Source organism: Manis pentadactyla, chromosome 8, assembly GCF_030020395.1.
Source record: "Manis pentadactyla isolate mManPen7 chromosome 8, mManPen7.hap1, whole genome shotgun sequence".
Lineage (NCBI taxonomy): Eukaryota > Metazoa > Chordata > Mammalia > Pholidota > Manidae > Manis > Manis pentadactyla.
Genome location: NC_080026.1, coordinates 10,955,555 through 10,968,631, shown reverse-complemented (window position 1 = coordinate 10,968,631; position 13,077 = coordinate 10,955,555). Strand labels below are relative to the sequence as shown.

The 13,077-nt window shown below is 35.3% G+C and overlaps 1 protein-coding gene across 1 annotated transcript in view; it reads right to left on the bottom strand.

The window, feature by feature from the left end:
• KCNH7 (potassium voltage-gated channel subfamily H member 7) overlaps positions 1-13,077 on the bottom strand; it is a 440,085-nt gene that overhangs the window by 128,844 nt on the left and 298,164 nt on the right. The window contains exons 4-5 of the mRNA XM_036884332.2: positions 9,852-10,280; positions 5,350-5,370 (exon numbers count right to left, since the gene is read on the bottom strand). Coding sequence (XP_036740227.2) covers positions 5,350-5,370; positions 9,852-10,280 — 450 coding nt within the window. The remainder of the gene's footprint in view (positions 1-5,349; positions 5,371-9,851; positions 10,281-13,077) is intronic.

Genomic DNA, 13,077 nt, shown 5'->3' with positions numbered 1-13,077 from the left:
ACCATGATGGTACCTGCCATGTGAAAATATGCAAGTGAAGAGATTTGGGTCTTTTTTCTAACAGTGTTGGAACCAAATGTTATTAAATTTGTAGAGAAATTACAGGAAACACATTAAAAACTATTAATAAAATCTCTTTTAAAAATGTCTCATATTGTTCTCCTGCACTTGTAAAGGGATATGAAATAATTCCATGGGGTAAAAACTAAATACTCGAAATGATTTTTTCTAGGATTGCCTGTTGGTTTCAAATCTCATCCTAATGACCCCCTAGACATCTGCCACCCCTTCTCCACAATGGCTTGATTGCCATTTGTACTTGCAGTGCGTCGTCTAATTCTCATTGCTTATGACGGATTACGGTTCACAAGGTTTTTTTGAAGTGTGAAGGGTGAATATATGCCCTGACATCTAGTGGGATTTCTTTCTTCTGTACAGCTCATTACTATTGCCTGTTATCACAAAAGGAATCGTTTTGGCATTACACTTAAAAGCAAGGGCCAGCTCATTTGTGAGAATGTCGTACTTCCTCATCTGCTCCCCAGTTTATCTTGGCATAGTATTTATAATTCAACTATGGTTATTTCCTACTTTAAAAATTCATGTATAAACAAGTATGATCTATTATTATTTATTCCAATAATGGTTTTTGTTATTATCCACCCATATTCCTGCTCTGTCATTTTATACAGTACTTGGGACAGTTTTTTCATGTCTTTAATGCTCTTAATACAAATTATTTTTCTTATGTCTGATTATTGTATTATGTTTGCTAGTGTAGTTGTATTTGAACATTAGCATATTAAGAGAAATATCATTTTATTATAAACTGTTTTCCTTTGTTTCTTCTTTATAGTACAGGTAAGGAGTCATGTTGATCTTTTAGAAATAGGTTAAATTATCTCAGAATGTTGTCAGGATAGTAAAATGAGTATAACAAAGCAAGAGGATACTTGGTCTGACAGGGCTGAGAAGACATTGGTCCTGCTCAGATTTGGCCTCAGAATATTACACATTCATTACAGTCCATATTTTAGGTTCTTTCCTTTACTGGTAGAAAACCTTTCCAAACTGTTACTCCACATTTTTTTTTAAAGCTCTTAGTGTTAGATATTTAATCTAGTTTTTCTTTTAAATCCATACATTTAAAGAATTCAGCAGAACTTGAAATAATTCATGCATACTACTTAGATAAGACATTTACAGTCTATTTCACCCTGCATAACAGAGATCATCATGCTCTTTTCTGCCAATTTTGAAGCAGATGTCCATATGTGGAAGTCTGTTAGTGTCTGCAAGATTGATTCGTTTTGGCTTAGGTTCCTCTAAAACCTGTCCACATTCTGATGAAAAAACTTCCCAACACTTTAATTAAGAGAGGTACTAACACTTTGCTCATTTTACCAATTGTAAACCTTAGCAGACAGAATATGAGGCTAAAAGGGAATAAGAATCAAGGACTAGAAATCAGAATACAGGGTTTCCTGCCTCCCAGGTCTATATTCAGAGAGGCCTTGGTTGAGGATTTTAAGGTGAAAGCCAGCCTCCCTGAGAGTGATCACGAACAGAGGGGATTTAGGATTCTAATGAAAGAAAAGAGAATAACCTGAAAAACAAAGTAAATGAATTTAAAAAATATAAATGGACAGAAATTAAGGGAAATAATAGATTTAATAGAAAGTAACCAATAGATGCAAAAGTATATAAGAGGACCTGATGTTCTTTAGAGAAACCTTTGCCAAATGGATGACCAGATTACATGTTCCAATATACTGGGAGGAGGTAGAAAACAGGTGACCAAGTGGACTCAGCCAACAGCTGGGTAAATCTCTAATGTGTTACAAGTGTTTGATTAAATATAAATTAGGCCAAGTCCCAGCTACAAAGGAATGTTCTGCATTTAGAGATCAAGCTAGAGGCTAAAACAACTGTGAAGAATTTGAGATTAAAGGTATTTAAAATTTTTATGATAGGGCTACTTGAATTTATCATGAGTTACAAGATGCTAAAAGAGAATATGATCTCTCTTAGATGGTACTGGAAATATAGAAAGGATATCTGATAATTTTTTCAAAAAGTAATGCTTCTTTTCTTAAGATAATTTCTCTTGAGGACCAAATGAGACAAGACAGAGGGAAGCAAAAAGATTGAGTTGTTGCCAAATCATCAGGTCTTTATACAATATCTTTTAGGGCACAGAGTTTATTTGGCTAAAGTTAATACAAGTGAAATTGCTGGTATGATTTACCATTAAAGGAAATGCAAATTCAGTGTTTAGTAATTGGATTTTGTGAGAAACACTGCCAGTAAGCATAAGGCAACCAGTTTAACAGAAAGATATATAAGAAGTAATCATGAAATTATATGTAATCAATATCCATATTGTGTTTCAATGCATGATATACACTTTACAGAAGAAAACTCTCACCTTTGAAAATCAATTTGCAAGTTCTTATAAGATTACAAATATTCGGTAATGGCCAATGTACTTTATGAGAAATATGTTGTATCAGATCAACTGATTTGCTTTTCGAATCTGATAGGCTTTGTAGCTAGAGAGGAGGTGAAACCTGTAATAATTCTTGAGAATAGTTTTGTTTCTGGCTCATAAAGTAGATTCATAGACAAGTTGGAAACTCAATAAACCATTGTTGGTGAGATACAGAGTTACTTGGGATAGTAAGGAGGTTGAAAAAAGAGAACAGTGAAATTACACTAATGATTTACTTACTAGGTAGGACAAGTGGGGTTAATTTTTATTGATGACTTGGAGAGTAGATAGGCAGAGAAACCATGAAATTTGAGGTGAAAATCAGTTTATGAGAGATTAAAGTAGGAAAAGGTTCACCTCTCCCATGTTAGAGAAATTGTTAAAAAATATTATGTACACACACATATAAATAGTATATGAAATTTACTTGAATTAACTTTTTTACTCTTCGATAATAGGCTATATTTTTAGATCTCTGACATTTCAGTGTCAGAGTGCTAAGGGAATTTATTAAAGGGAAACAGAGGTGATCTTAAGAAAGAAGGCTAAATGGAAACTATTCTGTTTTAGGAGAAAAGACTGAGCACCAATTTGCTGTTTTTATACTGTAATATCACATCAAGATTGGAAGTAGCCAGCTAGAATCTGTCCACTGAGGACAGATGAAGGAAAAAAAAATGCACATTTCTGCAAGAAGGATTTAGGTTAGCTTTTTGTGTAAAAAGAAGTAAAATAGATTTCCCAAGAAAGTTAAAAAATGGGCTCCTCTAGAAATACAGATTCACTCACCACCTGGGCAAGAGATTTAGCCCACACACTGGTCTGAAGGTAATAAACCAGATGATCTTGAAGGTCTTTCATATGTGTGCCTCAATTACTTATTTTATTTTGGTAAAAAAATTTATTTTTGGTTGAGTTAGTTCTTGAAAAACAACTGTAATTATGCATTTATATTTCTTTCTTCAATAAAGTGAAGAAATTCATCTTTTGTTTTAAATCTTTTAAATTTAAATGTGATTTAGAAACAAAGCCAAAAAAAATTTTTTAAAGCACACTTAATGTATTTGTCCATATCTAATTGATATAACTGTTCTATAAAAATCTTAACGACCCAGTCAAATATTTTTTAATGTTTTCAAAACCAGAACCTGAACAAATAAATAATGAAGACATTGGAGGACACATTTACATTAAGTGTGTATTAAATTTGTACATGTTTATCTAATTATTTGGGGGTTTAACTTCATAAATTCTAATACGTTAAAGCTTTCTACAGTGGTTTAGAATTTCCTAATCCCAAATTCTGACTTTGATGATTCATTTTTATTCTAAGACTGTTGCTATTAAAAAATGAGTCATTGAGGGAAAAGGATAGGAGATTAAATGGATTAGTTTATGAGACAAAAATATTAATGTAGTTTGAATGACAACTATGTGAACTACTAGTTTGGAAGCTAAGCCAGCTCAATGTCTATTTATTAAGAAAAATCAGATTTGTTTCTCACTGCATTTAAAAGATCATGGGGAAATTAATGTCTAATGCTTTATATCTAATAGCTAAATGCCAAAGCCAGTCATATTTCACACAGGCAACTTGGCAAGAGCTCTCTGTATTATGTTTCTTGAGGTTATATTCTGAATTACACCGAAACCGCCACCACAGCTGACACTAATTTGTTCCCTTTTAGAAATCACAGTGGACAGGCCAAGGAGAGAATAATCATGTCAATGAAATCGCATCCCACTACTGGAAGTCACTTGCACGGATTCTTTATGAAGTGCTTACAAAATAAAATTGGGATGGAAAGGAGCTGCCACAATTTCCCTTACATACAAATTACCCTGGGCTGCTGACCAGAAAACATCTTTAGTTTCTAGTGCTATTAATTCATAACTGTCACTAGTTCTGAATTAATTAGGGAAGCAATTGAGAAATAAATCAATATAAAAACTTCAGAGTGATCAGAGTAGCAGTGACACACAGAAGAGGCCCAAACAATGACTTTAAAATAACAATGGTTACTGGTGGAGACGTGTTCATGCAACACACAAGCACACATGAGTCACTGTCACCATATGTGCACAACCACAGCAGCATGCATTGCTATGTTAAGACAAAGCCCCCAAATTTTCAATTTGATGAGAATAACATGATTATTATAATGTTATGATTCCTTGTATCTATGACAACATTGTAGAAAAACAGGTAAATTTCAAATTTTTAGCTGAATCCAGATTTATCCAGAGGGATTGCCCCCTAAGACATTACCCTACAGTAGCTGTAGGTCATGCCAGTGATTTTTAGACTATTATAGGACACAATTTAAAATGACTGAAATGTAATATAGAAAAATAGAAGATGACTCTCATGCATGTACAGTTTACTACTACAGTAAGCTTAAAACCATACCCCCTGCCATCCAGGAACGTGAAACTAGTTTTAAGGAAACAAAAGAGGAACAAGTGAAGTGATGCTGTCATGTAGCACTTTGATTATTTAATCTTGTATTCAAAAACTTTTTTTTTTTTTGGCTGAAATAGGCTAATGTGCCTCTTTCACCCGGGAATATATTTAACACAATATTTGTTTCTTTCCAAATGGCTTAAATATCTAGGAAGTGTTCATTGTCAACCTAGACTTCTCCTTCTTGCAGGAAAAGGAGTTCATAATCACTTGGGCAACAAGCCAAGAAAGTAACAATGTCTCCAGCAAAATCAAGCCGTGATGTCTCCACCAGGCACTTGGACTAGCTAAGGTCAGCATGATGCACTGAACAGGGCATACAGCAGGCAAGTTAACATGCTGCGTAAAGGGGTGCTTGGAGCATCACATGATGAAATTTGAGTTCGTACATTACCTTTGACATTGCGACCATTGTCTGTTTTGAGCACACAAGGATAAAAAAGAGAGAAATATAAAAAGAAGACTAAAATTATGTACACTGAATTATCTCTGTAAAAACAATCAGAGAAAACAGGATGTAATGATTGGAAATTTATCTTCAAAATTAACATTTTGTACTAGTCAACCAAGTTATATGCATCGATCAAAAATACCTGCCATCTTAAGCATTCATGTTCAACTAGGTGATACATTTATCTTAACTTAAATGAACTCTAAGACACCTCTTTATAGTTAGAATAGTTTGGAGAAAGAGATCCCCAGCTGCCTTCAGTTGTGATAAAAATTTTCAACCTTGTCAGAAGACAATTTTTAGTGTCATTTCAACCATTGTTTATAAAGAAAGACTACACACATTTTGCATGTAACTTGAAGTAACTTTTTTCATATAATTTAACCTAGTATGTGAATAAGGAAACATGTTTCTAAGACAATTTACCTTAAACCAACTTGTGTTATTAATTACAATTTCATTAACTACCCCTCCCACAAATGTTCTTCAATATATATTTAGAAAATACTAAAGAGTGCTCAAAGAGTGATTCTCAGCCAAAAATAGTTGTAAGGAACTCAGTGAAAGATTTGACTCTTTGAGATAACAAGAGATTTTTAACTTTATGTTGTTACAGTGCACTTAGTGTAAAAGCACAGTATTCAGGAAAATCATGTATATTAAAATAGGCTTTTATTCCAATCTCTGAGTGGAATGTTTTCAGAATTGTTTTGAGATTAGCAATCTGACTCTGTTGCGTATTTGCTACTAACAAAATATGCCTTACTAGTTTTGAAACAAACAAGCTTAAAATAAATGAAGTCATGTCAAAACCATCCAAATATACCCAATTTGAAAAATCTGTTCCACACTTGTGGACATCTATTCTAAAGTGTGCATATTTAAAATCTTGGGATATATTGTGATTTTTTTCAAAGTTTAAACTGAAGCAATTTCAATAATGAAGCATATTGTATTGTTAGCACAGACACTGCCTCAGACAGAGAAACACAAATAAAATTGTGACCTTACTTGACAACTGTCTATGCCCTTTAAGGAACCATGAAAAGCAAATAGGGATAGTGGAAGAGACCTTGATTACATAGGATTAATTATTTCCATCAGGTGCTAGTCCTCAAAATCATTAGTAAAGTAACGCTTGCAAGTGATTAAAAATTATAACTTCTTATCAAACCTTGAAATTATACATAAATATTTGCAAATTTCAAAAAACCTGACCAAAAGTTAAATGGTTAATGTTGCTTTCACATACTAAGGTAGAACATGAGGTCTGGTGTTAGCTGAGATCTTCTTGTTATTTTTCCATGACAATATAGTGCACAAATTAAAGTAAGAATTTAGAATTCTGTTGCAATTTGACAGAATAATTTTATGTCTGTTCAATCTAATAATAAAACAAATGAGGTTTACATTTTTCATGCCTGCTTTGTGTTTTTAACTTCATTTCTCTAGTAGTGCATTTTTATTGTATTTACAAATGTGTTGGTCCATGACACATTAGAAAAAGATTCTGGTCTTTCACCTACAAATGGTTTGAAAAGTACAATTCTGAGATACTGGTAATGTAGATTAAATGAAAGGATAATGTAAAACATTATGCATTAATATATTTTCAAATTATTTAAAGTTCTATAAAGATATCCTATAGAGGGGCTAACTTCTCTCCTGAATGAGGAGACAACAATCTAAATTCAAAATATAGAGCACATGGGATTTAACTGATTAACTAGTTACATGGATTCATGAAACTAAAATCAGTTTCAAAGTATTCCATCTTCACTTATAAGTGGTTCCCTTTCTAAAACACATCAAATTCTGTAGCCTTAGGAAGTGTAGCTTCTATGATAAGTGATTTTGTAGCTAAAATTGCTCTGAAGCTGTAAAAATACCCTCAGAATTTATCAATCAATAGCCAGACATTGACTGTAGCATTGGCAAGAAAGTGATACTTTTTTCTTTTTAAATAACATAGCTTGAGTGGGGGAATAAAATTAAGAATGATCTTAACACCAAGCCTCCATATATAGAACCTGTACTGAAAAATCCAAAAGTATTAAATTATCCTTTCTAAATGGAGATTATGTGAAATTGAAAACAATGAAGTTGAATCATGAAATCTGATCTAACCTATTCAGTGCCACTGTTAAAAAACAGGCTGAGTCTTTAGCAAGCACTGATTAATCATTTAATATTCAAATTTACTGTTTCTGAACGTTATTATACTGTAATTTGGGCTCTAGGCAATAGACCAATCCCTGAAAAATCAGTATGATTCCTAAAGATGAGGATGCTGACTGGGCTCACTAACTGAAATGGATGTTGGTCATTTGAATTATCGTGTTGAACTTTTTGTTGTTCATTCACAGGCTCCATTTTTTGGGGGTTTCATTCAGTCAGGGGATGCTGAGCAGGCCATCACTAGATGGCATAGGGCCTTTATGATTATCCAGTTTAGGAACTGTCCTTGATTTATTTCCCTTTCTACTTTCTTTGGACTAAAGATTAAAATGGAAGTGCTAATTGCTCCTACACTATATACAGTTTCTCAACTATTTTGTATAGAAAACTGTTCCTTCTCTTTTTTGTGAAATTGATTTATTTTTCTTCAAAAGTTCCTGCCAATTCATTTTCTTTTACCCCTTCTACCTTCTCCACTTCACTGTGCCCTTAATAAAGATCCTTCACATGATTCAACCCTAAGATTCTGGGTTAATTTCAGAGTATTATGGAGTAGATAGCTCATCCGTTCCTGATGTGTGTGTTTTTGTAATATGATTCATGAACAAGATCCCCTCAGTTTCCCATCAACATTTATTGAGTTCCTGCCATGAAACAGGCAGTTGTGCAAAATACTAAGTTGTGCAAAGCCAGCTATGCCAGGGCTCCCATCCTCGGGTAGCTCTCAGCAATGTGTTATTTGCTTGTATATTTAACAGGAATGACAGACAGACATATGGACTAAATAGAGAATGTAACAAATACTATAATATATGTAAACACCACTGTGCACACTCAGGTGTGAAATCATTTAATTCTTCTGATTTGGGAAGGGAAAATGGGTCCTTCTGGCTATAAGTCGTAGTGTGAAGAGGGCCAAAGTGAGTATTCCTGCCAGAACACACTAAGGAAGTGAGAAAATGGGTGTTACATTTTTGGGAAAAAGCGATTATCTTTGGCAGGTTTAGAATAGAGCGCATAGTACAGGAAGGAGTCTTGCAGGGGACAGAAATGAGTCTTGAAAAACAGCTGCGTCCAGCTGGCAAAGCGCCTGGGACCCTGCATTATGGAGCCTTGATCAGATCTATGTTTTAAAAGGAGGACTAGCAGCAGCATCAGAGAGGATGGGCGTTCACGGAGTGAGTGCCACGGATGGGACAGTGGGCCTCTCAAGAGCCCAAGTCTATGGGCTTCATAGAAGTGGGACTGACATATGCATGCAACAGGTACTCTGAATCTCTGGAGCCCCTGGGAAAAGTTTCATGAGTCAGCAGACCCCCTCTAATGGCAACTTTCACAGGGCAGGGGTGCGGGGAAAGAGCATTGCATGGATGGATGGTGGAGGCTGGAGGCAGGCTCATGGGTTTGAAGGCCAGCTCTGGCACTCCGTAATCTTGGGCCACTGATTTATTTCACACATCTAAGCCTCAGCAACCTCATCTATAAAATGGAGCTTAATAATGGCTCCTAACTCACAGGGTTGCTATAAGAATGAAATGAAAGTGAATATATATCTAGCATATACATAGCCTCATACATAGTAAATAATCAACAAATGTTATCCATTATCATGTTAATGATGAATTGTTTTTATCACCGCCCTTTAAACATGCTCTTCGCCACTGGCTAATATAAGAATGTGAATGTGAAGAGGCCAAAGAGAAGTAAATGAATTCAAGTTGGTTTTGGCTGAGATCAAGAATTTAAGGCTTTTTTCCCCTCTAAACCTTCTCCCCTCCCCTTACCTGTCTCCTCCCCACCCCCAATCAGTTTATAGCTTTCTGATCACTGAGTACACCACATTTCATACATCTCTTCCTTTGGAAAGAGTTGGTCAATGAAATAGCCCTGTGCTGGCACAGTGTTCTTCCAGCCCAGGGCTTGACTATTTGTCAAATGCAGCAAGATTAGTTATGCTAAGGCTGATGGCGTCATCATCTAGTGCATCTTACAGGAGGCACTGAATAGTTACCCCTCCATAAGGTAGGCAGATGATGGTTATGTACAATTTCAGAAACACAGATAAAGAAGCCAGAAGAAACCAAATTTGACTAGGATTTAAAGTGGAAATCAGTAACAGCTCTGAATACAGAATTCATATTTGTAATAGCCTTTACTCACATTTCTTCCCTGAACAAATAAAGATTAATGTCAAAATTAAAAACAATATGGAGATTACCTTTCATTACCCATTAATATATATATTTCCATATTTAAAATAAACCTACCTTCACTGGCATGTCGGTCTCTAAATACGTTCTTGGGGTGGACACTGAGGCCTTCTATGTCATGAACTGAGGAAGCCCTCCGGATACTACAGATGCTTTCTTTCGATCTGGAATGAGTCAGTTGGGAACTTGACTGCAGCATGTCAGGGTAAAGTCGGTCCCATTGCCGTTTGGGAGAGGAATGGTCAAGAGGTCCAGATATATTCACCAAGGGGGAACATTTGCTGGGTTGTATCAAAGCTTTTGTATCGTCTGCTTCGGAGGGGCTGCAGCTCTCTTTCGTAGGGGACTTAAAGTGCTTCATGGCTACTGAATCATCGCTGTGTTTAGATGAATCGATTACTACCACATCAGGGTCTTCTTGTGGTAAGGACTGCTTTCTGTAAGTGAGAACTCTCAGACCAGGGAACTTGAACCCAAAAAGCTTCCCTACAAAGAGAGACAAGAAAGAGCACTATTACAAGATAAAGGGTACATCCTTTAAAACAGACATTGTTGACTCATATTTACATGCCACGTAAAAAGAATTATTAATCAATATTAATGAAGTTGTTTACAGTTCGAATGAGGGATAGTAGAGAAAACTTCTCCAAGACCAAAATGAATTATCATATAAGCAGTAAGAAAATAGTAAAATAACTTTATCATATTTCTGATGCTCACTCAAGTGACATGAAAGCATTATTTGGGTAACATGAGGTTTTTTGTTTTAATAAATTAAAAACATATATCTACTCTACATCCATTTTTTAAGGAAATTTGAAGGGTGGAAAACAGTAGAAAGGAAAAGAAGGAATGGGGCATCATATATAAAAGGGTTAGACACAGAAAAAAATTATAGTGTATGCCTGTGTGTGTGTGTGTGTGTGTGTGTGTGTGTGTGTGTGTCTGTGTGTGTGTGAGGGGCTGGTACTGTATTAGAAGTAGAAGGGAAGGGGAGGGGAAAGAGTTGGCCAGACTATTCTAGAAGGTTTGTATTGGATAATATTGTGAGTCAAGTGTGGTTGGAAAAAGTGGGGTCAACTGTGTATGAGACATTTCTCATTCTATTTGGAATCCTTGAAATGCTTTTGGTTCCAAAGAGGGATGTTGTGGGGACAAGCACTACCTGCTTACAACCTTTTGTCCCAGAATAACCATGTGTCCACATGGCTCTCTCCTTCAGGCCGCATGCTAAGTACATGGTACCTTGATGGGCTAGAGTTGGCCAAATCCAGGCCCTCCTTCTCCATGGAAACATCTTATTAGGAGGCAGGCCCCTCTGGGCAATGGTCACACAAGAATGATTTGTTTTAGCAAAGCATGTCATAGTCTCTGTCCCCTCTCCCTTGGCACACATGTAGTCTTTGTCTTCTCACCCTATATAAGCAGTTCCCTCCCTGTCCACAATAGTGGTGCACAACCTTGAATAACATTCTGATCAAACTATAAAAATGCCCTACTCTATCCAGCTGGCTGCTCCTGGACTCCCTGTAGGTAAGTCCCGTAAACCCTCATGTCTCATACGGCATTTCTGGGTCTTTTCTTTGGTCTTTTGAGAGCTTTCTCCTTGCATTTCAACCACTTGAGCACGTAATCAGACTTGTGATCACAAAGATGAAAACATAAGAATTTCTTTATCCTGATTTTTTAAAAATTCCAAAATCTGAGAATATGGCATGAAATGTTATATGTATCTCAGAGTGGATAATGCTTGGAAGGGGAAGTAAATATAAACACTAAAAGGTGGACATTAAAAATTAGAATACTAGCTAATAAACACATAAACTCACTTTAGCAAAGATGCAAATCAAAATAAGAGGATAGTATTTTCCACTCTTCTCTTCAGTTTAGCAGTAAACAAAAAAAAGAACTGTAGCATCTAGTGCTGGAAAAGAATGCTGGAGAACATTCTGACACTTTGCTCGTGGGGTTGCAAATTGCTACAAATTCTTTGGAAAGTCATCTTATAAAATCTATTAAAATGAAAAAAAATAAACTTCCCTTGACTCAGTGATCCCATTTTTGGATATTATAAAGGCACAAAACTTAGACACAATCTGAATATTCATTAGAAGGAGAATGGCTGAACAGAGTATGGCATTTTTATACTTTGGAATCTTACAATGTTCTTTAAAAAACAAAAATATGCATATGTTTTGATCAGAAGGTTATTCAAATACAGTGTAAATGAACAAGCAAGTTTCAGCTTACTTTGTTTATGATGATATTATTTCACTAAAAATAATAGAAACCTGTATATTTCTAAGTTGTAGGGCAGTAGATAAAGATGTGGAAGAATATACTCTAAACTTTTAATGTTGATTGGCTAAGTGGGTTTAGAAGTGTGGGAAGTATAATGTATCACATGCTTCTTTACATATTTCTACTGTGTATTACCTAAACTATGTATTCCCATTTTTTAAAAAATCAAGGTATCATTGATATAGTCTTGTGAAGGCTTCTATCCCTCAAAGAAATGAAAAGATGAGAGAAAGCATCCAAACAATATTGCATAATTCAAAGCTTTCCAAGTATTTTCTATAAGAAAATGCAGTTTCTAATTGCTAAAGCCAGCACAGTAGCCCTGGTCCACAACACCCCATAGTTTTATAATTACATGTTGCCATTCTAATCAGAAAGTTGTTGTTTTGGGGTTACACAATCACCTTTTTATATTCTTTAAGTGTCACGGGCAACATTATCTTTAATATATTCACTATGAACTTTCCCTCCATACACTGAAGTCAATTTTAAAACATGGAAGAACACTCTCAAAACTCATGAACATTTCTGCATTTTAATTGAGTATACTCTTCCAGTAGATAGTCTTATCTACACACATTATTTTCAATTCCATCTTTAATCCAATGACTCATAAATTTCTGTCTCCAGCCCAGACCTCTTCTTAGTTCCAAACATGGATATCTAATGTCCTCATCAACTACCTCACTTAGAAGTTTAAAAGATACCCCAAAATCTCATATCAAATCCAATCTCATGTTTTATCCTTCCAAGCCCAACCCTGCTTTTTGGTGATTGCCACACAATCTATCTAGTTGTATCAGCCTGAGACTTGAGGGCAATTCTAGCTGCTACTGTTCTATCTCTCATCTCCATCCCCCATATTAGATTAATCCATTCATTGTGTTCACCTCCTGAGTATCTTTTTAATGGTTTTACCTCTTTTATCTCCACTGCTTTCACTTTCGTGTAAGCTACCATCACGGTTCACCTCATTTCTTGC